The sequence below is a fragment of the Fomitiporia mediterranea genome (assembly GCF_000271605.1).
Source record: "Fomitiporia mediterranea MF3/22 unplaced genomic scaffold FOMMEscaffold_3, whole genome shotgun sequence".
Classification (NCBI taxonomy): Eukaryota; Fungi; Basidiomycota; class Agaricomycetes; order Hymenochaetales; family Hymenochaetaceae; genus Fomitiporia; species Fomitiporia mediterranea.
In genome coordinates this window covers 688,092-711,792 of record NW_006760388.1, presented here as the reverse complement: position 1 = coordinate 711,792, position 23,701 = coordinate 688,092, and the positions used below count along the sequence as shown (strand labels likewise).

The following is a 23,701-nucleotide window of genomic DNA, read 5'->3' as shown; positions in this document are numbered from 1 at the left end:
CTCAGCAGCTAGGCGAGGAACGACAGATAGGCCTGGAAGCTGGAAACAAAAGTGGCGCGCGAAGCATTGCACAAATCAAAGGAAACCAACCACGTGGTTTACAATACAATAGTTTGATTTGCACTTGGCAAGCATTATATTGTTTGCTTGCACGGAAAGTAAATGATCAATGTTCACACCACCTGTCTCAATCCGCTTTTATTTACTGTACTGAAGCGAAAACAGTCTTAGAAACACCGTGCTCTGTAATCATAAAAGCAGTAGTAGGATAATCGAGCAGTCCACATTCGGTAGTACGATACAATAGTTTGTGTATTGACGTCTAGTAACTGAAAAATGACATGCAAGTAATGATACATACACTATGAGCCACAAATTGATATCAGGACAACGAAACATTTCTAGTAGGAACCGGTTCTCGTATGAAACTCCCCTTTCGTATCGGCAACACCTCCAAATCACATATGTTAATTTCTTGCTTCTCTCGTCTTCTCAACAGTAAACTCCGCGAGCTCAGCTAGTGTGAGGGAATCTTCGCCAAGGAATGTCATTGGGACATCAACGTCATACTTCTTCTGTATGTCTGCGCGAAGTTGCGTAAAGGAAATCGAATCGATACCCAGCGACAATACCGGGGTGGATGAATCTGTACAAGCCGAACGAGTTAGTACTTGTTCATTGACAATGCATAAGAATGGGCTATTAACCAATGTTCTCCATGTCTGACGCGGTCATTCCCAGGACAGCTTGCAAACTTGTTGAAATGAACTTTTCGGCGTCCTTTGAAGTTACTTCTTCGACGGCCACAAGCGTGTCTTGTTCTGAACCAGATGGATCCGACGATTCGGAACTGTTTTGCTCCTTTGCCTTGTCAACGATGAATTCCGCCAACTCGCCTAGCGAAAGAGACTCTTCGCCGAGGAAAGACATCGGTAGGTCGACTTCATACTTTCCAGCCACATCTGCGCGGAGTTGTGTGAAGGAGATAGAGTCAATACCGAGTGACAATACCGGCGTTGACGAGTCTACCAATGAAGACAGTTAGCTCGTGTCATCACCAGCACTGGTGAAACTTACCGAGATTGCCTACATCATCCGAGGTGAGCCCGAGTATGTTCTGCAGACTGCCAGTCAAGAATTTCTCGACAGCAGGTACAGCAACCTGAGTTGCACGTTTAGTTGGACTTGCAGCGTTTGCCTTGGGAACAGAGTTCGTCGCCTCCTCCGGGGTAGCAGAGTTTATAATCGAAGCGTAGTACGGATCAGAAGAATACAATTCCTTGCTTCGTAGGAGACCGAAACGCGTCTTGGCTAGCAGCGACACTGTCGGCAATTGAGAATCTTCAAGTGCTGTCAGTAAGAGAGGAAGTCCATGGTCATAAGTCATAGCAGGGGCTACAGCCAACCCGCTGACAAGCTGCTCTGACGCCGCTTGAGACTCCCACACTCCGAGCTGTATCGAGTACGATTTACGTGACGATATAAAAGAGCGGTATGCAGCGAGTCCATCCATAAATGCGTCCACAGCAATGAGCGATAGGTTCGCGGGTTTCCCAAGAGTTGCGCTTCAAGAAGTGTCACCACAGGCTGATCTCAGACGAGAAGAGGTAAGCTTACCTTATACTACTAAGCATTACGAAGCGTTCCACATCAATCTTTAATTCTTCACAAGCTTGATGCAAATTCCAAGCGCCCATGGCTCCTACTTTGATGGCAGACCCGAGCTCCTGCTGGCTGACTGCCGCGATGGCATTGCTTTTGAATGCTCCATTCGCAAGCAGTATTGAATGAATTGACCCATATCTGTCGTTGATAGACCGTATTGCATCACGAACTGCCTCGTAAGACTCAATTTTGGCCTGCACGTAGTCAAACTCAACGCCTTCCACTTCTAAGTTGATAAGCGTGGATGCGACCTATGAAATGATTAGTAGAGTTTGAAGATTCTGGGAGGGATCATGCTCACCTCAATATCCTCCCTGCTCTTCTTATCGACGAAAACGACATTCGACCAGCCACGTCTCTCGACCATGTGCTTAGCAAGGGCAATGGTAGTGTCAACCATCCCTACGATAACAGTACAGTTCCTCTTGTTTACGGAAACACCTTTTGGAGGAGGAACCCAGAAACCATCCTCAATTAGCTGTGGCTCCAAGCGGAGAGACTGACGTTCAGTCGAGAACCGGTACGCAATTTGAGAGCTTTTCTGACGAGGAGAGCTCGCGAGCTCGCGAAGTACGAGAGAGCATGCATCCTCAGGCGAGATTTCGTAAGCAAGGTCAACACCGAAAACAGCTTGTGATGCTGTCTCCTGACGTAACACTCGGGCCATGCCCTGGACAAAGTTACCCATGAGACAACCTGACCTGGGTGTAGACTTTGGAAGTGAGATGTTCAACAACGAGTCTGCGTCGTCAGGGGAAATCTGAAGCGCGTTTCGTGTGAGTATCAATGCAGAACGTATCTTCTCCGAGGAAAGGTAAGGCGCGATAGCTTTGACAAAGCTGAGAGCTGCTGATGCAGATTTGACTGCGTTCGCCTCGTTCATCTCATCTTCCGCGACAGATGTAGCATCATACACAACGTAGTATGAGCCGCTTTGTGACTTTAAGAAAGTGCTAATGTCGTCGACTACATGCACCTTTACCGAGTTATTCCTTGCATGCTCCGTCAGTGCGCCCTTTAGCTGACTAGATCCAACATAGACGAGTTCAGCGGTGCTCGGAACGGAGGACTGCGATTCAGACGTGAGCGACTTCTTCAACCATTTCGTCCGCACACGAGGCAAGCCGTCCTTCGGAGGAAGTGGACGCGAAACAATAGGCATTGAAGAGGGAACCCAGGACACAGAGTAACGAGAGCACGTAGCGAGGAGTTCTCCTGATTCAGAGATTACTTGGAGCTCTGCCGTCATTTTCTTCGAGTTTGGCGAGACATCAATGGGAAGACGATAGATGCACTTGATATGTTCGGGGAATGAGTCAGTGTGAATTGTCAACCCATTGACAGCAGACGGCAGGAATGCGCCTCCCGAGTTTAGTTCTGGCGGACTTTCTGGTGCGATGGCTCCAAACATGTGCAATATTGCATCCATCCTACGAACGAAGTCATGTTGAGAATTTCCAGATGATGCAACCCGGATTTCGCCAACGCAATGGTCCGCGTACACAGTGATTGACTGAATGCATTGGAAGCTTGGTCCAAATCGAACAAGATTATTGACGAACTTCTCGTATACGGCTTCCTTGCTCAAAGTATTGGCAGGATGACTGCTCTTGAATGATGCGGGTCCTTGTGGAGAAGCAGGGAGGAGGTTTCCGGAACAAACGATTCCTTTCTCGACTCCGGCCCGTTTGTGGACGCACGTGAAAGAGCTATCTCGAATTTCCAGTGTCAGAGTCTCTTGATCAGGATTCTCAAGCAGCAGAGGTTTGAGGAAACGCAGGTCAACGACAACGGGGCTTGATCGTGCCTTTCGCGCCTCAAGCGAGACAAAAGTAGCTAGAGCGGCGGCGGGAACAATGGGAACACCATCTACAGTGTGGTCCTTTTCGAGTAAAGGGCCGAGATCCTTCCCCACATCCCAAGTTCTGATGTATTCATTGGTCTGTTCTGTGCCTTTGATTTTGGTTGTTCGAGAGGGTACAATCGTAGGGTAGTGGCGTTGCCTCTGCCATGGGTATGTGGGGATGGCAACCTTTTGAGGCCTGTAACGTCGTCCAGCGAAAAACTCGCTGAAGTCAGGCGTAATACCTTGAGTATAGAGCGTCGCCATGGTCTGCATGAGCGGGTTCAAGGTGTTTGTACTGGGTCTATCGCATAGTGAGGTGATAGAAGGGGGTTTGGGGGAGCGAGTGCTTGCGTCCTTGAGCAAATGGGCGATCACATTTTGAGGGCCAACGTCGATGACCACAGTGGCATTGCCTTCATTAAGCATCGCTCGTGCAGCGTCTGCAAAGCGCACAGGATGACGCGCCTGCTTGACCTACATTGTATATTTAAGAATCATTACAATAGGAGATGAAAAAGAGCTCTTACCCAATAGCTGGCATCCAAGACCTCGCCAGTCTTGATGGCCCGGCCTTCAACACTCGAAAAATATGAAATGGTTGGCGCGCTAATATCCTCCGCATTATTTTCCATGTATTGACGAATAGGCGCCAACGATGGTTCGATACAGTGGCTGTGGAAACCTAACGGTCGATTTGAGTGCTGAAACTCGGTGTGATCATTGTTATACAGAGCAGACCATACCTTGATTCACCGAAAGAACGGTACCCTTAATCGATTTCTTCGCTAGGTCATCTACAAGAGTTCGAACGGCCTGTTCTTCACCGGAGACTACGTGCTGCGTGTCAGAATTGTATGCAGCAATAGTAACCAAATCGGAAATGCCCAATGCAGAGATGCGCTTCTTAATTGGGTCTGCAGGCGCACGAATAGCTGCCATGAGTCCGCCATTGGTTCGTTCTGGGCGCATAGCGTTTGAGCGAGCGACGACGAATTCGAGTGCAGTACTAAATTCCATACATCCAGCAGTGACTAGTAACGAGAAGTGAGTATATACCAGCAACAGACAGTGTTAATACGAACCTGCGGCAGCTATCTCTCCAAGACTGTGTGTGACAATTACATTTGGCTGAATACCAATGTGAGCCAGCCATTTGACCACGGCACATTCAAAGACAAAGATACACGACTGGGAGATATGCGTCTCGTTGATGACGCTTGTGGCACTTTCGGAGGCTTTTGCGTAGTCAAACAGCAGAGGGGGTAAATCAACGCCGAGTAACTCAGATGCCTGCTCGGCATATTCAAGGAGATAACCTGCGAACACTTTATCCACGTCACTCCATGCTCGGCCCATACCTTGCCATTGGCTGCCTTGACCCGGGAAGGCGAATGCAATTCGAGGCTTCGAGGGAATTGCTGAAAATGGCTTCTTTTCAGCAGACGATAATGCGTCATTGAGATGACCAAGGAGCTCCTTCAATGAAGTGCAAGTGCAAGCAAATCGGAATCGGTAATGCTCGCGACCGACGCAGGATGTGTAACAGATGTTGGCGAGATCTGACTCGTCAGCTTGAGAACAGTAGTTGACATAGCTGCGCAAATACTCTTGGAGAGCTTTCTCTGTCTTCGCGCTCACAACAAAAAGATGAGGCACAGATCGTGAAAGCGCTTCTGCGGCATTAGACTGGGCTGGTTTTTCGGGCTGGTATTCTTCCAAAACGGCTGCCGCAATGGTACCCGCAAAACCAAAGGATCTTTGAACACACTGAGTTAATGTCCGAAGGCATTAATAGATTCAGACTTACAGAGTAAGTGCTCGAAGAGGGACACCCTCTGCCCTCCTTTGCAACTGGGTCTCAAGATGGGATATCCGCAGTGGAGTTACAGTCGTATCCAGTCTTGGGCTGAGGTTCTCGCCGTTCAAATGCGCAAGCCCAGGAACGACGAAATGCTGCAGCGTCTGAAGGGTTTTTGCCACACCGACAAGTCCCGCGGTACTCTCGGTGTGTCCGAAAACCGTTTTCGCAGCCCCGAGGACAAGAGGAGACTCATTGGTGTGCGTGCCGCCGAAGACTTCATTTATAGCCTGGATCTCCATCTGATCTCCGAGAATAGTTCCCGTACCGTGATTTTCGATGAAGCTGACAATCATATACAGAATCAATTGTAAAGAAATTTGATTCGCCAAAGAGCAATTTACTTACTCAATATCCTTTGCTGCAATGCCTGCGGCGCGTAGGGCTGTCTGCTGAAGCTTAACCTGTGCCTTCGAGTTTGGTGCAACGAGACCTTGCGAGCGGCCATTGTGTTGTACCGAGGTTGATTTCACTACACCAATAATTCTGTCGCCATCACGCAGGGCGGCACGCTTGCTCTTCACGATGAAAGCCATAGCACCTTCAGACGGTACATAACCATCAGCATCCTTGCTGAACGTTGCACAACGCCCATGTAAGGAGCTCATCTGGTTCGCTGAGAGGAAGCCAAAGTTTCCGGGCCTGCCAAATAAGAATTAGGAAGTGGTGGTATAAATAAGTCAACAGCTCGTACCAAACATGCACATTCACTGAGGCAACAATTGCTGATTCGCTTTGACCATACCGAATGGACATGAGAGCTAGCATACTAAATGTTAGGAGTGCTTATTACACGGGTTTAAATCGCGTACCATTATCAAGGGCAACAAGGCCACCACTGCACGCTGTGTTTAAAGTCACGGAAGGCCCATGAATGTCCAGGAAGCTATCTCACATGAGATATCTCGCTTATATTCTGCTATGAACGTAAGAAACTTACTAAGAAAGCCTCCCAGATATTGCGCTGTCCGCAACTCCAGTGCCATAATACCGGTCATAGACTTTGTTGAAACAATAGAATTAGTAAGATGAACCGACTCGCGAGCTTTGTTGAAACTTACCCTCAAAACCTTTTTCAGTGTAGATCAGATCGGGGTATCCGAACTCTGGCCCTTGTGCAACGAATACTCCCATATTTCCGCCTTTTATCGTGTTCAAGGGAATGTTCGCGTCTTCCAAAGCTTCAACGGCGACTTCCATTGCAACACGCGCACCTGGTGTCACGAAGTACGCCTCGGCTGGGCTGATGCCGAAGAATGCGTTATCGTAACTCGCAACCTGGACATCATAAGAGAATGTTAGATAGTTTTCAATTATCAAAGGGAGGACCTACTTCAATCCTGCCCATCTGAGTGAAGTTTATCATCCCTGGTGGCGGCTTTGACGGAGGATTCGTTGGTGGATGATAGAACGACGAATGGTCCCAGCGATCGTTACCCATGTGCTCGAGGACTTGCTTTTTATGCACGAGGGCATCCCAGAAAGCACTGGCAGTATTCACCTTTCCCGGAAGGCGCAAGGCTTGACCAACGATGACAACATCGAGGTCATCATTTCCTTGTGCGTAGTGTGCTCCAGAAAGTTGATTTGACACGGTTAGAGACGAAGCGTTAAGCTTCTCGAATATAACCTGCGAAAGCGCGGCAAGGTCAACATAGTCGTGACATGCACTTATAGGAAGATCGAGAGCGAAGCGGTTATTTAGCTTCGACACAATCCGCGTCGCCATGTTGGAATCCATCCCAAGCTCAGCAAACGAGGCATCCCCATTCTCATCAATAAGCGACTTTGGAATGCCCAGTCCCTCCGCAACGATCTGCGCCACCTCTGCTTCAACCTGCTCAAGCGTCTTCACGTCCTTCTTCGCTGAACGCGATTTCCTCTCGCCACTGAATTTTGACAACTTCGAGTTGCTCAATAGCTCATTAAGCCTCTTCCCGAACCGCTCCTCAAGTGCCTTTCTCCATATCAGCCCCTTTCGTGTCATAGGAATAGTCTCTCCCTGATCAAGAACAAGCACACGAGATACAGGAACTCGCAGCGGTGGATGTAAGCCCTTGTTCACCTGTGTGAAGGCTCGCATCACCTCTCGTGCGTCGAATCCGCTTTCCGGAACCTCTACAATAGCGCAAACATAATCGGCTGCGCCGCGCAAGAAGTTGTTGCCGACAAGTGCAGTTCGTGCGATTGCCGGACTTGCCAAAAGTTCACGCTCAGGTCCGCGAGGGTCAAGGATCTCTGCAGATCCAAGTTGAATATAGTCTTCCTTGCGACCCTCCCAGATGAGGCAGCCATCTTTCTGCGAATAGATGTCACCAGTCTGGAAGGCGGTAATTCCAGTTTCGGGATCGTAGGAGTGAGCAGCTGATTTGAAGTTACGATAGCCACGAGCAATATATGCTGAAGAAATGACGAGTTCGCCATCTGTACCCAGCGATCAGTAATGAAAGAGACGTTAGGAAGGCCGATACACTCACAAGTACTATTTTCGTTACCATCCTCATCGATAAGTGTCAGCTTGGCATTCTTGACCAGAGCTTCTGCGACAGGGTATCCGCCCTCCGCCATCGTCTTGACATCCACCTCGAATAGAGCACCGCCAATTTCCGTCATGCCCAAGCTAACATCCATCTTGAACCCTTGTTCATCTGACCACTTCTGAACGTCTGGATCTGTAAGAGCACCACCGCTTAAAAGTTGGCGACATCCCTTGAGGAGCTCAAGGTACTCGGGATGAGCTTCACAAGCAGTCATAATTCGCTTATAAAGCCATGGTACACCACTAATCATGTCTGCGTTCGCGCGTTTGGCTGTCTTCAAGAGCATCATACCGACATCGTATTCAACGCCGTTAGGAGAGGCAGTATCTTGAGGGACCACAGGATATGTAGACGGCGGGACCGCAAAAATGTAGCACCCAACGGGAAGGGCGATGTGGCACGTAAAATCATGTGCAAGGGACATGATATGGCTAAATGGGCCCCATCCCAGGACACGGAAACGTTCTGGAGGACTGGCTGCGTAAAGCTCTTGCGTGATCCCTCTCCGAACACGCCATGTGGCAAGCTCTAGTTCGGCATTGCTGAAGAGCATTCCATGGTGGATGGCCACGCACTTTAGATTGGCAGTCGAGGAAGCGGAAGACGTGTAGAGGTAAAGTGCATCATCAGAAGGAGAGGAGAGAGTAGCGAGATCAATGGAGGGTTTGCTGGTTGCATACTTCTTGAGAAGCGTCGGAATACCGGAGTTGGATGGTGTGAACGGTAAGGCTTTGAGTCCCAAACCTAAACTGGACGTCAGGGAAAGAAACGACACGGTATTGAAAACAATTACTGACCAGTAACGAGTTTTACGTTTCCCTCAGATGTCTCTGGCAATATGACACAACTTGGGCGAATGCCCTCAAGCATTCCCTTAAGAAGCGCCTCAGGCGCATGGAAATCTAACGGCGCTGCGACGCCTCCGAGCAGCCAGACCGCGAGAATCACAGCCAATACGTACGGGTTGTTGTCACTGACGATGGAGACAATAGGTTTCTCACCGAACTTCGAGCGAAGTTCCTTGGAAATGCCGCGCGCGATTGCAAGCAGCTGGGCGTAGGTGAGCGTATCACCACAGCAGTCGATGACTTGCGCATCTGCAGTGTCTGGAGCTGTCGCGACTTCGACAAATCTATGAATGACGGTATCTTGCTGGTGGGCGTCCATGCCAGCCATAGTGAAAGGAGTGAAAAGTCCGCCGCAGTGTGTACGAAGGCATTTATCCCAATGCCCAGGACTATAAGTCTATTCCGGAAGTAAATGCGACCTTTCTGTGAGATGCGGCCGTAAGTGTTCCAAACATAGCGGTCGGCATCGCCGAGAAGCGCTAACAGGCACAGCACATGAATAAGGACAGGAAGAGCATTCGCCGCAACTTATTATGAGTTACAAATGATGCGTCAGGTTGCGCGATCAAGGGCGGCAAGCGACCGCAAACGCTGGACCTTGCGGACGCCATGCCGCGACATCTGAGTACAGGTATTGAGCGAATCAGCGCTATGCAGGGCGGCACTATCTTCCGAGTCGGTGTGCACTTAGATTAGCCGTGTCAATTCACACGAGGCCATTGCTGTGAAAAGCTTTTCTTGACTTTCGTTTGAGAACTTGAAGGGGCGGAACGGACAACTTGCGCAGAGTCATCAGACTGACGGCGCGTCCGCTTAAGGCGTGTCAGTTCCCGCGGGCTTTGTCATCACTCGCTTCCTTCCTGTCCTGAAGCCTCTCTGTGTGGCAGTGTGAGCAACTTGACACAGGACAGACTAAATTCGCCATGAAGGTTGTCAAATTGTACTAGATCGCCATGTGTGAGTATGTGCTAAATCTTCTATACATCTCCAGTTGCACCTAGCGTTGTAATACAAATCTAAATTGCACGCAATCAAGCATTTGAAACATTCCCAACCCTTGCTCCTGAATTGTAATTCTCAACAAACCAGTCGACCGTTCCTTGCAAGGCTGGTTCATTGAAAGTTAGCATATGCAGCACCAATTCCGAGTTAGTGCACGCCAATGCAACTGTACCTTGATCAAATGGAGTGAACGAGAATTTTACTCCGGCCTGCTCCAGCAACGTAGTAAGTTTTACATTTGAGGCTGGCTTGCGGAACTGCCCGTCTGACGCTTCACGATTCCACTAAACGGATATTAGCACCGGAGAATAAAACAACGAGAGAAAGTCTACCTCAATTTTGACCTTGAACGGCTGCACGGATGAATCGGACGCGCGACGGGTCTCTCGGTTCCGCTCAAGGGCACGCACGACACTATTCACGACAAATTCGATGCTGACTTCCTGCTCCTCCGGTACTTTTCCCGGAGTTCATGTCATTGAACCCACGGTCAGCATATATTTAGAGACTGTACCTGAGAGTATGAGCGGATCGACCTCGTCATAATTCCTCAACATCCAGATCATCAGCTTCGCGAGATCGCGAGAATAGATGAATTGGCGTAGAGGTTTTCCACTTCCGGACGGTCGAAAAACGGTACCATTCTCTAGAGCGCCAAAGACATCAGTTGCGTCAAAGGACTTTGCATACCAGCGCCGCACTTTCTGCGATATAGCATTTGTGAATCAGGCCAGGTATGACGTGTGAATCTTGTAAGTCGCTAAAATAAATGGTCAGTGGCTTAATAAGTATTTTGCATAAGCTAACACACAAGTTGTCATACTCTCCGAAGACATTGGTCGGGATTGCAGATGTGAAGTTGCACCCAAATTCCTGCTTGTATGCGCTGCACGCGACACAATGACGATTACACTATAATTAGTCACGTACAGCCATTAAAAGTGATGCGACAAACCGATTCTGCACGTCAACAAGCCGCTTCGCATGCGCGTAACCAAAGTTACTCGGGTGCGGAGGACCAAGGTGGACTTTTGTCTCCGTAAGCGGATAGATGTCCTTCACCTCCTTCTCGTCTGCGAAGACGCATGTTGACAGGCACGAGACAACCTTGGAAGCGTTATACAAGTGAGAGCAGTGCAGAACGTTGTCGTTGATTAACACGTTTTCTCGAAGGAAGGTCAGCTGCGACGCGGGATGCGATTAGGTACGTAAAGAGCAAAGGAACACGGAAACGACAGACATTATGAGCCATATTCTTGAATAGTCCTCCGACTACAGGGTTAATAAAAATGGATTATTTGCAAAGGTCACATAGAGTTGTGAGTGCACTGGAACCAACCTATTGCAGCAAGATGGATTATATGCGTCGGCCTATGTTTCTCAAAGAGCTTCTTTGTCGCGTCCATGTTCCTGTGCAACGATAAATAACTTCCCTGTTATTCGAACAAGTCATGTACCTAAGATCTGCATCCTTCGAGCTGACGAAGACCCAGGTCTCGTCAGGTGCAGCACGGAACGTTGGGTCGCCATTGGGATCATTGACGACGTGCTGAATGGCTTGCCCAACAAGACCATTACCACCGGTGACAAGAATGACTTTGGACATTGCCTCGGATGGAAGTGGAACGGAAGAGAGTAGCTATGCGATGTGCAATCGCAGGTGGTAATTATGAGGCAAAGAGCCGAAGACACGCTTTAAAAAGATCTGAACCAGTGCACGTGTGAATGACTAAGCCAAAAAAGCAATCTATTCTTTTAATAATCCAAGACAGCATTATATCATATCAATTCACGGCAGCAGATATTTCAGAAACCATAAAACTCTACAAGGACAAGCTCTATCAAAAGTGTGATTAATCGTCGTCTGAGTCGCCATCCTCGTCTCTACTCCCTGGTCTAAAGAGCGCCATGAGGTCGTCAAGGCCGAGGCGCGAATTCTTGAGTTTATCTCCGCTCAAAGCTGCTGCTGCTAGCTCCCGCTTCTTCTCTTGCAGTGCAAGAATGCGCTCCTCCACCGTCTGCTCGATCGTCAGTTTGTAGATATTGACTGTCCGAGTCTGGCCGAACCGATGAGCCCGGTCAAATGCTTGTTCCTGTGTTTTATGACATGATAAGCAAAGACAATTTAATCAGGGAATGCTGACAGTCACCTCAAGGGCAGGGTTCCACCACAAGTCCACTAAGATGACATTGTTACATGCCGTGAGGTTAAGGCCTAAGAGGGGTGAGTTCGTTGACTATGGCAGATAAACGTTTACGTTTGTACAAACCAGTACTTCCAGCTTTGAAGGAAATGAGGATGACAGTGGTCGATTTATCCTCACGAATCTTTTGGAGACTAGCATCACGTTGATCCTTTCTCATTGTCCCATCATCTATAAAGGTGTGAATACGCTTTACCTTAGAAAATACCGTGATAAATAACTGACATCTCGCGAATCTTAGACCCTCATTACGGAGGAATGGCTCAATCAAATCCAGCATCGACGTGAACTGGGAAAAGATAATAGTCTTTTCTCTGTCTGGGTGATCATGGATCGCTCGTAATATCCGTATGATTTCTCTAATCTTGGCCGAGTCTGGAGGGAGAGAACCGGCGCCTGAGGCGAGAGATTTGCGCCGTGATTTGCCCGCGATCGCTTCACAGTCAAGACAATAACGGCCACCCACTGAGTCTTCCGAGTTTTTCCTGTTAAGGCTGCATTTATGTTAGACACACTCACTACAGGAAACGAGACACCTCACACTTGTTGGCACAGTTGGCACTTTCGGGAAGACACGCCCATCTGGCCGAGGAGGTCTGCAAGATCGTCCGCATCGTCGAGGTCCTTACCGTCCTTCACACCCCGCGGATCCACGGCTTCCTTGTCTAGTGCGAAGTCTTTCGACAACAAAGAAGGATGATTGCAAGCTGTCATAATCGTTGTCACTCGAATGATTAACAAGCGACAACATAAAGCATCCATACCTTGTCTAAGTCGCAGCAACAACACCAATACTGAAGTATAGTTCCTCGCTATGTCGCCGGCCTGTTGGTACTTGTTAAGCGTCAATTCCACCTTGCTCGCAATTGACTCATAGAACTCCCGCTCGTCGGCGTCGAAAGCGCAAGGGATGATCTTGACAATGCGATCTGGCAGTTCGAGCAACTGCTTTCCATTCAGCACCGAGTCTTTTCTACGCCGCAACATGATTGCCTTCAAGACCACCTTGGAGAGATATGATGAGCCTGTTGACAGTGACAGCTATACGAAATTCAACAAGTACCTGCAAGCGTTTCATCGCTCGGGTGGATCTCCCCAATTTGACTGGCTTATTGATTTGATTGTTGAATATCTCCCAATCATTCAGAGGTCGGATCCTAAGGAAGTTTAAAAGAGAATATAGTTCTTCGACATTGTTTTGCCTACAAAAAAGTCAAAACGTGTTCACATTGTCCAGGCGATAAGTCAAGCTTACAGGGGTGTTCCAGTCAGAGCCCACCGATATTTACCCTCTAGGGCACAGCATGCTATCGCTGCTTTAGTCTTGCGGTTCTTGATATTATGCGCCTCATCTAAGAACAGGTCGCTATTTGTGAGACTTCGCGTACCTACCTGAGACTCGCGACAGACCTAGAACAATTCGCCACCATTTTATACGGAACAAAGCATCCTTTCCTCTTGCCTTCCCTTTGCCGACAGACCGTTTACGAATGATATCATCAGAGCTGTCACTTTCTTCCGAGGAGCCTCCACCACCTTTCCTTGGTTTTCCTTCCGCATTCTGATACACCCCGTACTCTGAGGACAGGACACTGTACGATGTTATCTTTGTTTAATCAAATGAGCCCTATTAAAGAATAACTAGCAGACAGACGGGACGTACGACAACATGGGCCCTCTTTAACGTCTCGGGATCTAAAAAGTAACTAGTTCACCTTAAATACAAGAAAGTGAAATGGAGATGACGCACTAGTCGTTCGAGAAGGTCCGTGGTGTTCAATAACACGCAAACCTACGGCCATTTTCTGAATTTCAGAGGCCCATTGTGATACCAGAGCAACAGGACAAACGACGCTATAGGGCAATCTCTTTTCAGAATGTAGTTTAATGAGTAAAATAAAATATAACTGACATGGTTGACGCGCTATACCCTGAACCTTTATCAGACTTACGCGGTCGTCCATCAAGTATTCGAGTAAGAGCCTGGATTGTCTTGCCTAACCTAGACAGAAACGTTCAACTTTTTGGGAAACCTATACAGCTTAGGCTTACCCCATGTCATCAGCAAGAATACCTCCCGCTTTCTTCCCGCTTTCACGATCTGCCATCCATTTGCGTCCGATAACCTGGTGAGGCAGAAGTTTGATATTCTCTTGAAATCCGTCAACAACAGCATCTTTCATATCAATATCGACAACTGCTTCATTCATGCTAGACGAAAGTAGTTCTTGAAGATCGCGTTCGGCTTCTGCAGCGGTCTTTTGGGGATCGAACAGGTGGTCTACAGCAGGCTCGTCAAATGTCTCCCATAGTGGACCTGATTTTTGCATGGGACGCAGCTGTGCTACGTTTGCATTTGCCGGAGGATAAATAATAGTAGGAGGTCGCTTAAAAGGTACTGGATCTACTTTCTTCTCCATCACTATAGGAGGCTTGAAACTAGCAAGGCGAAGGGGTGTAAAGTATTAGTCAGTGAAATATTCCGGAACAACTCACGGTTCCTCGTCTTCATCATCAGACCACACTAAGCGCTTTACATTGACTCTACCGCTCTTGGATGGCATACGAGGCTTGTCGTCTGAGTTGTCGCTATCACTGCCTTCCACTACCACAACATTGTTCGAGGACGATACAAGATCTGTTTTGTCCGTACGAGAGGATGCCTCCACTGGGCTAGAATCGGTTGATGATACAGTCTAAAACACTTGTCTATGAGTGCAGGAAGAGTTTACAGGTACATCCAAACGGACTATGACCGAGTGGGGTGAGGATACCGTGACTGGTTTGAGGACTCGATGTGGCTGACGCGACTTTGGAATGAAGGGTGCAGCGGACCCTGTCAGCTGTTTACGCCTACAGTCTGCGTGAGCAGAAGCTTTCAGGGAGCCAGAGACCAATACATACAACTCTTCCATGATGTCTTTCTTTGAACTGGGAATATGGTTTATAGCCAAGTCATGAAGCGCTTAGCGTTGGAGGGCTGGAATTGCAAGGCCTTACGTCACATGATCGTTGGAGCAATGACACCTTGAGGCGCGTCGCGACGCGAAATTACATAATAAACTTAGAATTACATAAAAATACAAAAACTGAACGGGCCAAACACTTCATTTACAGAAATCTACTATCATTCCGAATAACACGAAAATCGCAACATAAATAAATAAATATCGTTGTGCATAATGTCTTCACATATACACATCATGAAGTAGAGCAACGGCGAACAGACAGCACGAATTACAGATCAGTGTTCCAGTCGGGCAACCGTGCCTTCAGGTAATGAGTAAGTAAACTGATTAATGGGATTCAGAATATGCATAAAATACACAAGAGCCGCAGCTAGCTCATGACTGATCTGGATCTGGATTGGATTGGAGCTCCCAAGGTTTCCTTCGTGGTTTTTCCTTCGACTCGCTTGGCCTGTCATCCTAAACAAGAACATCAGTTAAATGCCATCGCCGGATCATCGTTTGGATCAACAGAACGCATACATTAACACCTCCAGATATCGATTCGTTGTTCGGTATGAGATGTGTCCGGTCGGACTCTATTAACGCCGTGATCTCTGTGAACGACAGTACACGACTCTCATTCTGTGCAACGTCGTTAGGGCCAGGAATATTCCCTGCGTGGTCCTCGCTGGACTTGCGCTCAGTCGCATTCCGCACATCATCCCAGGATATTTGGTGTCCAGTAACGCTAGCATGTGTATTAGACAGGAGTTCCCACTACAAGACGTGAGTGAACAAACGAGGAGAAATAAAATGCCTTCGCACGACCAATTACATCCTCTCGGCCTTCTGAGTCTGAACCATCCGCACACGCAGCATTCAGTATGCTCGTAAGCCCATCCTGGTTAATTTAGATAAGACAGTGTAATAACAAAACATAATTCATGGGACACCTGAAATGCCTGGTCCGAATGAAAGGGATAGGCAGCGAACTCCTCCAGAGAGGAGGTTTCAGCCATTTTACTCGGATGAGTTCATGACAAACGTCCCATTGACACTGGACAGGCCTGACTTCCGGGTTCACATGATTATGTAAACTAAATTCCCTTCAATGAATTCAGTGCCCTTTCGCTCTGATTGATCTAGTAGAACACATAAATGTTATTTACCATCCCGCCCGAGCTCCTACTCCGGGTCCTTGAGCTAGTTCTAGACCAGAGTCCTCGAGATCCCATTCCACTCCTTCTGGTCAACTCTCAATTCCATAGGTTTTGTCTGCTTCTTCTCCATGCTGAACTACGCTTCACATCAATTCGTCAGCTCGACTTATTCCTCAAGACTTGCCATACTCTTGTCATCCGCCCCCGAGAACTGCATATTACATTAGCTGGTGGGACAGCCGATTTTCGGCTTTTCAAACTCTTTCGCGACGTCCTTATCAGAATATCGACTATTGCTACAAAGTCCCTGGTAGAACAAGAAGTCGAACGAAAAGACCATTTACAGCCAGCATTACCCTCCAAGCGTGTACTGAGGCTGAGGCGTATACAGTTGTGCCTGAACTCGCATGTTGTTGATGCAAACTGTCCGTTGTTGTCTGAAGCTGTTGCTCTGACAAAGTACGTCGTTTCCATTGAAGGGATGAGACCGTCCTATCCTTTTGTTACTTACTTAGAATTTTGGAAAGCCCAGAAGAGTTCATATGGACCGGCCCAGACCCAGCGCATCATTTCTCCCTCGCAGTAAGTAGGGATTCTCGTGTCAATGAATCGCAGTATGTCAAATGCTCACCAGTCCATAATAGATTGTCCCAATCGCTGCAATGTATCTTTTCAAGACGATGCACGGGTGGTCGAATCTTCGACACCTTAAACTAACCAATCTAGCATTCCCTCAGCATTTGCAAGAGGCCCCTAAATACCCGCTAGCTGAAGCACTAGGTGTATCCATTGTTAAGGGGAGTTTTGGGCGAACAGTGGCTTCCGAAGATACGGATACGTCGAATATGAAGAACGTCACGACCCCGTCCATGCCCTATCTCCAGTCAATCTATCTCGGACAAGTCACTTTTCTAAAACCATCTGAGGTCGTTCTGATTGCCTGCTCATCCGAACTTACTTCCCTCACGTCTCTACGTGTTATCGACGCATACCAAGAAAGCATATGGGGACCGCGCGTTAGGATTGCTGACGTCGAAAGGGCTTTAATGTCCCTATTCCAAATGCCAGATCAAGGCCGCAATTCTGACAGTTTCGATGTGCATCACGTCAATTACAGGAAATACATTGAGCGTGTGAGGATGATTGTCTTTTGCGGGTCATTGACGGAACGACTAATGGGAGGAGACCGGATGGATATCGATGCTTATTAGTTAGAGCAAGAATTTATGCGATATTGAAAACACTTGATACAGATAAGACGAAAGAAAGATGCAGTGTGAAGAGAGAAAAATCTGAATGGAGCAAGGAATGGTTTGTTTCCATTAATCGTCATCGCTATCACTATCCACCTCGACCTGTTTAAACAACCGTGTAGGCTTACAGCTTGACCAGCAAAATGATTAGTAACTCACAACTTTCTGCATCCTGCCGCGTGCAGCGGTGGCCGCGGTCCGTGCAGTTCGACCTCTTCCAGCTCCAGAAGGCGCAAAGCTCAAAGTACCCTGTTTCGATTTTGCACCTGACTGTGATGCAGCTGGTTTTCGCGCTGTGGTCTTTTTCGCGTTCGAAGTTTGACTGTAGACAAATGACTCAGTACTTATGTACCCTGCAAGCTCCCAAACAAAAAAACGTACCTAAGAACAGCTGCTCGACTCGTTTTCTTCGGTGACGCCTTTGGTTCCTCTTCTGCATTGTCGAGGTCATCATCCTCGTCGTCATCAGACTGCGAATATCTTCAATATCCTATTACAGCAGAGAATGCTTACACTCACCGATACCTTCTTGCCTTTCCCCTTTGCACGCGAAGTCTTCGCCGGCGCAGTCTTCTTTCCTTTCGTACCGGTAGTCTTTGTCGCTTTCTTAGGAACTGGTTCTTCAAACTCATCCTCATCGTCCTCGTCCAAATCCATCATCATTGAATCGACTGACTCGGCATCAGATGCCGCAGCCTTCTGACCCTTCTACAAACGACATGAGGAAATCAGGTTAATTACTGGAATTCGAAAGTTACCTTCGATTTTGCAGGTGTTCCTCCCTTTTGTTTTTCCTTGTATTCCTCTTCATGTTTCTTCCGGGCTTCCTGTACCTATACGCACCACGATGTAAAAATCGTAAGATCACAATCGCGTTGCAAGCACTTACGGCACCATCCAGCTCTTCCTCTTCAATTTGTCCATTTGCCTGCACGCCTTTCATTAGGGCTCTCAAATTTGAGGACACATAGCTATTTCATGTCAGCCCGACCATGGCACAATTTTAACAAAGGACTCACGAGGAAATAGCATGGGGATCGTCCTTCTCAACAAATAACTGAATCGCATCACCCATGCCCACTTCACCAAGCAATTGCATCTCCTGACCAGCGAGATACTCCTTCACAAGGGTACCCACGCGCACTCTAGCCAGCTTTTCGCTGATGGGCATATCAGGGTCATCAATGCTCAGTTCTGGTTGATCAATGTCGTTCTTTGCTTTCGATCTCGAGGTAAACTTTTTGGATCGATGGAAGACAAGGACGTCCCGTGGATTGGCAATCCGGCCCTGGAATTCTTGACCAAAGCGAATTGGGTTTGACATTTCTGCTACGTCAGTCGTGTCGACCTGAAAATCGTGACGCAGTAGTGGTCACTATGCGAGGCACATTGGATGAATTAATTGACAGAGACAATACCTTTAATCGAATCAAGGGTAACATTGCAGGCAGCGCGTCCTCGCCTCTCTCCAGCGCTTGTGCATTCCGTTCCTCCCATTGGGAATTTGCTTTTTCAATTAGTTCGTTCACCTGCATAGCGGAAGAAAGGAATATTGGATAACCGTAAGTTGCTTGGAAAACTGTGAAACATACTTTTCTCTTCAAAAACTTGCTTACTTCGATTTGATCGGTCACGTCGAAACCTTCTTCCTCAGCTGCTTCAACGAGACAGACCTCGTCAATGACGAAAGGACGAACTGTCCGTAGAGGGAGTGGCTCCAGCTTGAACTCCGTCCCAAGGATTTTTAGCAACGCTACATGTCTGAAAAGGATTTAGTAACAAGTTAATTATGGCTCCGGGCCATCAGGACAGAGATATTGTAAATATACTTTTCAAGTGACTCGCCATCAGCCAAGGACGTTGCTACAGAAGAGCCTGGCTGGGTAATGTAATACTGCTTTCCCGCGACCGGTTCAGGTATAATGCGGCAGTCATGCTCATGTCCCCAGACTACAAGATTGATACTGTCATCAAACATGCCTTCGGGAACTGCTTCCTGAGGACCTCGTTTCACCCTGTAGACAGATTAATATTGGATAGAATCAGCAAGGGTAATCCTCCTAGTAGACGTACCTGTTTTGGTGCAACAGCAAGATATTGAACCACTCTTGCTTGTCTCTCGGCATAAACATCCTTACCCGGTTACTTCGTAGCTCAAAATGCATTCGAGCATCCTTGACATTGCCAATACCGTACAACCCGAGCCGAGTATCGCCTTTTTTCAGAAGCACAGGTTTAACAGCTATACCTGCAGTCTGCGCTTCAGCATCTGTCGTAGGAAGGTCGATTTTCCCCATGTAGTTGAGCAGGCCGGTCACGGAAAGTAGGTCCAATGCACAAAGAGCTCCTTCCTATGTCAACACAGAGAGAACCCTGGTTCAGCTTAAGGATATCAAAGAAACAGATGGATAACATTACAGGCCCTGCTCCTTGAGGGTCATCGTGGTTACCATGAATCGAAAAGACAGGAATGCCGACATTGAAATTCGGATCCTCGTAGTTCACAGCAGGGAAACTGGCGAGCTCGATCAGCTAGTCTAGCAGAATATAACACCATACCGCTCACGTGAAGCCTGTAGCTTTCCCTTCGTCTGGGTCACTGAGCAATTCGACCTGCACAGGTCTATCTCCCAGAGTGTGTTCTCTCAACAGTGCAATGACACGATATATACAGTCTCTCGAAGGCCTGTTCTCATGAAACAGGTCGCCTGCAAGAAGCACGAAGTCTACCTAAGACACGGATGTAAGCAAGATGTAAAATATAAAAGAAAGGCTAGCAGCTGACTTCATGCTTGACTGCAAGCTGAAGTATTTCTTCAAACGTATTGAAGGAGTCTCGACCTCTGACCGGATCACGCTCAAGATAGCCTATGTGATTGTCCGTTGCGAGCATGATTTTGATCGTGTCCTCTGGGTATTACAGTTTAGGCACAAGTGGCGATCCATAGAGTTCAGGACACAGAACAAAACAGCGGCCTTACCATCGCTCCAAGCAGAAGGGCCATTCTCAACCTCTTCAGGCATGTTTCTATCAGCCAACAAATAAAGAGCTGTGTATAAGCAGGACAGAGAGAGAGCAATCCGACGCAGCGCCTGACAGACGCGCAGCGTGACCCAGCGCGTGTGTGACCATATGTGTCACGCGTGTTTCATTGCCACTCGGGTACTGCGGACGGGCGCCCGGGAGTGATGCTGTGATAGTGATACCGACACCATACTTTGTCTCTCTCCTCCATCTCTCTCTCTCTCGTCGTCATGGCTCAGCAAAACATCCCAAGGCCTCCAGAGAGGCTCCTTGTCGTATGTTCTCCGCACTTATTTTGAAATCAAAGCTCAGGACGATTTTTATTTGAATCTTCCAGTTTGGAACGGTTTCTTTCTACATGGTTGCTGCTCTTTCAGTACGCCCTTTTCATTCGCTTCGTCCGCAAACCCTCACAGTGTTGACTATACTTTAGATGGTCATGGCGTAAATACTGCTTTGCAAATTTATACAAAATTTATGCTCACTAGATTCTACAGCAATAAATGGGTGCTGAACAAAACTGCGGTACCTCTGTTCTTCCTCCTTACCCAGCTCCTCATTGCTGTTTCCCTCTTCTCCGCCTGCCATGGTCTCGGCCTCCTCAAAGTCTCTTTCCATATCGACCTTGCACTCATTAAAGGTCTCGCTCCTATGATAATCCTCAATTGTATTGGACTCAGGTCTGTTCATGCTGTTTTTCAGTCCTGGATCCGACTAAACTTTCTTGAACGTGTAGCTTTAGTAACTTCACGCTCAAATACGTCGATGCCTCCTTCTATCAAGTTGCACGTGGGCTCGTCCTTCCTTTCACAGTCGCCACCTCCGCAATATTTCTCTCCGCACGTCCTTCACGAGCAATCCTCTTTGCCTGTGCGATCGTCACCACTGGCTTTTTCATCGGTGTTTTCCTCGACGGCGTCCATGTTAATGCAATTGGTGTCTTTTTCGGCGTTGCCAGCAGTGCTGTCACTGCATTACATGCGGTGGTCATCAAAAGGGCTATCAAGCTTCTAAATGATTCCGCGCTCGACCTATGCTGGTACACAAATCTGCTGAGCGCATGTGTATTAAGTGTTGTCGTGATACTGGCCGGTGAGGCTCCTGGAGTATCAAAGCTTGTCTTTGGAGATTCTGGTGTGCTGCGAACTTTCATTTGGGGTTCACTCATCACTGTAAGTTTTTTTCCGTCTGTGCGAAGCTATTTACTCAGATGTCTCATTTATGTCTTACGTCGTAGGGGTTGATTGGTTTCCTTATGGGCATCGCATCTACACTCTCCATTAAAATCACCTCGCCCATCACACACATGGTCTCTTCGGCAGTACGTGGTGTTGCCGCAACGTTTCTCGGCATGTGGTTCTTCTACGACGTAGTTACCAGGTGAGTCATCAACCTTTCCTTCTCCAGGCTATCATCTTCGACCAAACAAAATTTTGACCCTTGTGCAGTGGACGCGCAGCTTCCATTGCCATCATTCTTGGTGGCTCAATTTACTACACCTGGATTAAACACGTCGAGTCCCAACAACCGCCAGCTGCCTCTTCCGAAAAGGCTTACGAGCGTATACCCATGGACGAAGTTGAAGCAGGCAAAGCAGAGAGCCGAAATAGACCTGAATAAAAGTAGTCTACATATTTGGTCCTTTCCCCTTTATTGGATAATTTTATTTATTGGGTTGGTTATTGATAGATAGAGAGCAAGACATTCTTATCATTTTGTTCCGTACATTCGTTGACTATACGTAGATCAACGTTCATGTTATGTATACCCTACACCACTGGAGATCATATCCAACTTGATGATGATAATACATTGTCCTCGATTGCATGATATACAGCTATGACAACAACATGAATTATTTTTCCACAAACTTTGATCTCTTTCTACGTAGGTACGAAATCTATAAGTTTCCTTCCAACTTTACGTCTTCCTCTTTTCTAGTCAGTGATTTCTTAGTAGGCTGCTTTCCTCGTCCTGCCCGCTCGAGACTACCGTCCAAAAGTTCATAGGCAGGGCGGTATCTCTCTTCCTCACGATTTCCTGGGTTAGAACCGTCCGGAGCGGTGGTGCTAGTGATATCAGGTGTCGTCCGTTCTGAATCAACGGGTAGCCTTCCCGAGTCTGCGTTCCGGTAGAATGAATTTGGAGCTGCTAGTTCGTTGGGGCGTTTGAGGTTCGCTGATGCTGATGAGGGTTCGAGGTCGGGGACTGCTGAGCTTGAGGTACACATAGGTTGGATGCGAAGCGCGGGGTTTGGATATGTGTTGTACGTTGATCCTAAGCTCGTATATCTGATCGTATATTCAGCCCGTCAGCACCGGTGACATCATCTTAATGTGAACAAGAGAGGAAATGGGGAACGTACCCGCGGTCATACAATATACAATACGGAACGGCGAGCGAGCGCAAGAACGTCCATACATCTGTGTACGACCAGTTGATAATCGGGTGTACACGTTCAAATTGTGGCCAGTCCGCGTCTGTCATGTTTCGGAAACCGAGCGTCGCTGTGTACAATTCAACAAAGTAAGCATATACCCGGCGTTCAGTCTCGATGTATGGAACTTGATACTGACCTCCGTGTGGATCGTCCTTGCGCGTTCCGACAAGTATAGCCTCGATATGCGGGAAATCGGCCTTGTACACTTCCAACGCTCTACGCATCCCCTCGCCGCCTTTTGCTTTGCCAACAGGGTACTTTGGTCCTTTCGAACCATTAGGCTGGGGTGTCGCCGGGCGAGTTACACTCTCGATTGGCAAGTCGCGCGCAGATTCCTTTATTAACAGACTGGGTAGAGAATTGGGAGGGGCGTCGGTCTGTGGTGGAGAGCAATGGAATAGATCTAAGTTGTATGCGGTCATGGATTGTTTGATGAATTCCTCCAGTTCTGGGAAGGGTGAGGGGAGGGGGATGTAGAGTGTTGGTATCCGGTAGGGCTCCTTGAGAGAAGCATTGCGAGAGCCGAGTGCTGCGACGAAGAGGTGCAAGAGGACTGTGCCTACAAAATAGGTGGAAGTCAGCATGAGGTGCATCATAGAAGTACAGGAGACGCACAATCTTTGCCTCCGTTGAAGCTCAGGGACACGCGATCCTGGCTGCAGTCGCGTTGCTCAGTCTACGGTGAATGCATGCAGGATAGAGACAAGAGGACGCACCCGTGTTCATCAAGGGCCTGATTGATAACGCACAGCGCCTCCCTGACGAGGCCAGCAATCGGTGAGTCCGAATCCGCAAGTGTGTTGACATCGGCGGCAACCCTTTGCGGGTCAAACACTTGCATGTTTTTCGCGCCAGTGTGCTTGCCTGCTGCAACAGCTGCCATGGGATGAGCTCGACGTGAAGGATGAC

At 48.0% G+C, this 23,701-nt stretch overlaps 8 protein-coding genes across 8 annotated transcripts; 2 read left to right on the top strand and 6 right to left on the bottom strand.

The window, feature by feature from the left end:
• Positions 1-306: 306 nt before the first annotated feature.
• Positions 307-11,407, bottom strand: pks-nrps1 (polyketide synthetase). Its single transcript, XM_007263416.1, has 27 exons — positions 11,217-11,407; positions 11,099-11,169; positions 11,000-11,031; positions 10,715-10,941; positions 10,571-10,645; positions 10,461-10,519; positions 10,274-10,405; positions 10,092-10,216; positions 9,932-10,043; positions 9,749-9,865; positions 8,707-9,695; positions 7,847-8,653; positions 6,703-7,793; positions 6,431-6,647; positions 6,310-6,370; positions 6,182-6,255; positions 6,064-6,130; positions 5,718-6,011; positions 5,319-5,654; positions 4,594-5,267; positions 4,255-4,542; positions 4,039-4,193; positions 1,967-3,985; positions 1,618-1,916; positions 1,078-1,565; positions 708-1,025; positions 307-646 (listed from the first exon to the last, which is right to left on the bottom strand). Exons 11-27 carry the CDS (start codon positions 9,083-9,085, stop codon positions 468-470), a joined length of 7,746 nt encoding a protein of 2,581 aa, XP_007263478.1. The 5' UTR covers positions 9,086-9,695; positions 9,749-9,865; positions 9,932-10,043; positions 10,092-10,216; positions 10,274-10,405; positions 10,461-10,519; positions 10,571-10,645; positions 10,715-10,941; positions 11,000-11,031; positions 11,099-11,169; positions 11,217-11,407; the 3' UTR covers positions 307-467.
• Positions 9,789-11,365, bottom strand: FOMMEDRAFT_78932 (epimerase-domain-containing protein; the record flags this gene model as incomplete). The annotated part of the gene is made up of 10 exons (XM_007263415.1): positions 9,789-9,865; positions 9,932-10,030; positions 10,139-10,216; positions 10,274-10,405; positions 10,461-10,519; positions 10,571-10,645; positions 10,715-10,941; positions 11,000-11,031; positions 11,099-11,169; positions 11,217-11,365. The coding sequence occupies 10 exons, from the start codon at positions 11,363-11,365 to the stop codon at positions 9,789-9,791; spliced, it is 999 nt and encodes a 332-aa protein (XP_007263477.1).
• Positions 11,408-11,612: 205 nt separating the features above from the next.
• On the bottom strand, positions 11,613-14,288 carry FOMMEDRAFT_138838 (uncharacterized protein; the record flags this gene model as incomplete). The annotated part of the gene is made up of 13 exons (XM_007263414.1): positions 14,016-14,288; positions 13,876-13,965; positions 13,714-13,817; positions 13,627-13,658; positions 13,374-13,569; positions 13,219-13,315; positions 13,027-13,165; positions 12,728-12,968; positions 12,505-12,670; positions 12,189-12,457; positions 12,030-12,134; positions 11,910-11,974; positions 11,613-11,852 (listed from the first exon to the last, which is right to left on the bottom strand). The coding sequence occupies exons 1-13, from the start codon at positions 14,171-14,173 to the stop codon at positions 11,613-11,615; spliced, it is 1,902 nt and encodes a 633-aa protein (XP_007263476.1). The 5' UTR covers positions 14,174-14,288.
• A 975-nt stretch (positions 14,289-15,263) lies between these two features.
• FOMMEDRAFT_165789 (uncharacterized protein) lies at positions 15,264-15,933 on the bottom strand (the record flags this gene model as incomplete). The annotated part of the gene is made up of 4 exons (XM_007263413.1): positions 15,264-15,391; positions 15,455-15,662; positions 15,715-15,815; positions 15,868-15,933. The coding sequence occupies 4 exons, from the start codon at positions 15,931-15,933 to the stop codon at positions 15,308-15,310; spliced, it is 459 nt and encodes a 152-aa protein (XP_007263475.1). The 3' UTR covers positions 15,264-15,307.
• A 139-nt stretch (positions 15,934-16,072) lies between these two features.
• On the top strand, positions 16,073-17,285 carry FOMMEDRAFT_152625 (uncharacterized protein; the record flags this gene model as incomplete). Its single annotated transcript, XM_007263412.1, has 3 exons — positions 16,073-16,533; positions 16,590-16,656; positions 16,719-17,285. 3 exons carry the CDS (start codon positions 16,073-16,075, stop codon positions 17,283-17,285), a joined length of 1,095 nt encoding a protein of 364 aa, XP_007263474.1.
• Positions 17,286-17,289: 4 nt separating this feature from the next.
• On the bottom strand, positions 17,290-20,351 carry FOMMEDRAFT_138837 (DNA repair exonuclease; the record flags this gene model as incomplete). The annotated part of the gene is made up of 15 exons (XM_007263411.1): positions 17,290-17,429; positions 17,487-17,649; positions 17,709-17,797; positions 17,847-18,035; positions 18,086-18,160; positions 18,217-18,298; positions 18,347-18,675; positions 18,746-18,856; positions 18,920-19,088; positions 19,157-19,342; positions 19,401-19,678; positions 19,746-19,842; positions 19,894-20,057; positions 20,113-20,237; positions 20,309-20,351. 15 exons carry the CDS (start codon positions 20,349-20,351, stop codon positions 17,397-17,399), a joined length of 2,133 nt encoding a protein of 710 aa, XP_007263473.1. The 3' UTR covers positions 17,290-17,396.
• Positions 20,352-20,569: 218 nt separating this feature from the next.
• Positions 20,570-22,121, top strand: FOMMEDRAFT_103315 (uncharacterized protein). The gene is made up of 7 exons (XM_007263410.1): positions 20,570-20,627; positions 20,690-20,728; positions 20,786-20,796; positions 20,850-21,032; positions 21,089-21,524; positions 21,590-21,732; positions 21,801-22,121. Exons 1-7 carry the CDS (start codon positions 20,583-20,585, stop codon positions 21,970-21,972), a joined length of 1,029 nt encoding a protein of 342 aa, XP_007263472.1. The 5' UTR covers positions 20,570-20,582; the 3' UTR covers positions 21,973-22,121.
• Positions 22,122-22,252: 131 nt separating this feature from the next.
• On the bottom strand, positions 22,253-23,675 carry FOMMEDRAFT_26280 (adenine nucleotide alpha hydrolases-like protein; the record flags this gene model as incomplete). Its single annotated transcript, XM_007263409.1, has 5 exons — positions 22,253-22,643; positions 22,718-22,859; positions 22,929-23,351; positions 23,408-23,448; positions 23,509-23,675. The coding sequence occupies 5 exons, from the start codon at positions 23,673-23,675 to the stop codon at positions 22,253-22,255; spliced, it is 1,164 nt and encodes a 387-aa protein (XP_007263471.1).
• Between the last annotated feature and the right edge of the window lie 26 nt (positions 23,676-23,701).

Coding starts and splice junctions, on each gene's coding strand:
- pks-nrps1 (XM_007263416.1), bottom strand. CDS start 9,085: ATGGCTGGCATGGACGCCCACCAGCAAGATACCGTCATTCATAGATTT. Junction 6,131..6,181: donor CCTTGTTGCCCTTGATAATG/GTACGCGATTTA, acceptor TTAGTATGCTAG/CTCTCATGTCCATTCGGTAT. Junction 1,566..1,617: donor GTAATGCTTAGTAGTATAAG/GTAAGCTTACCT, acceptor CACTTCTTGAAG/CGCAACTCTTGGGAAACCCG.
- FOMMEDRAFT_103315 (XM_007263410.1), top strand. CDS start 20,583: ATGGCTCAGCAAAACATCCCAAGGCCTCCAGAGAGGCTCCTTGTC. Junction 20,628..20,689: donor CTCCAGAGAGGCTCCTTGTC/GTATGTTCTCCG, acceptor TGAATCTTCCAG/TTTGGAACGGTTTCTTTCTA. Junction 21,525..21,589: donor TTTGGGGTTCACTCATCACT/GTAAGTTTTTTT, acceptor CTTACGTCGTAG/GGGTTGATTGGTTTCCTTAT.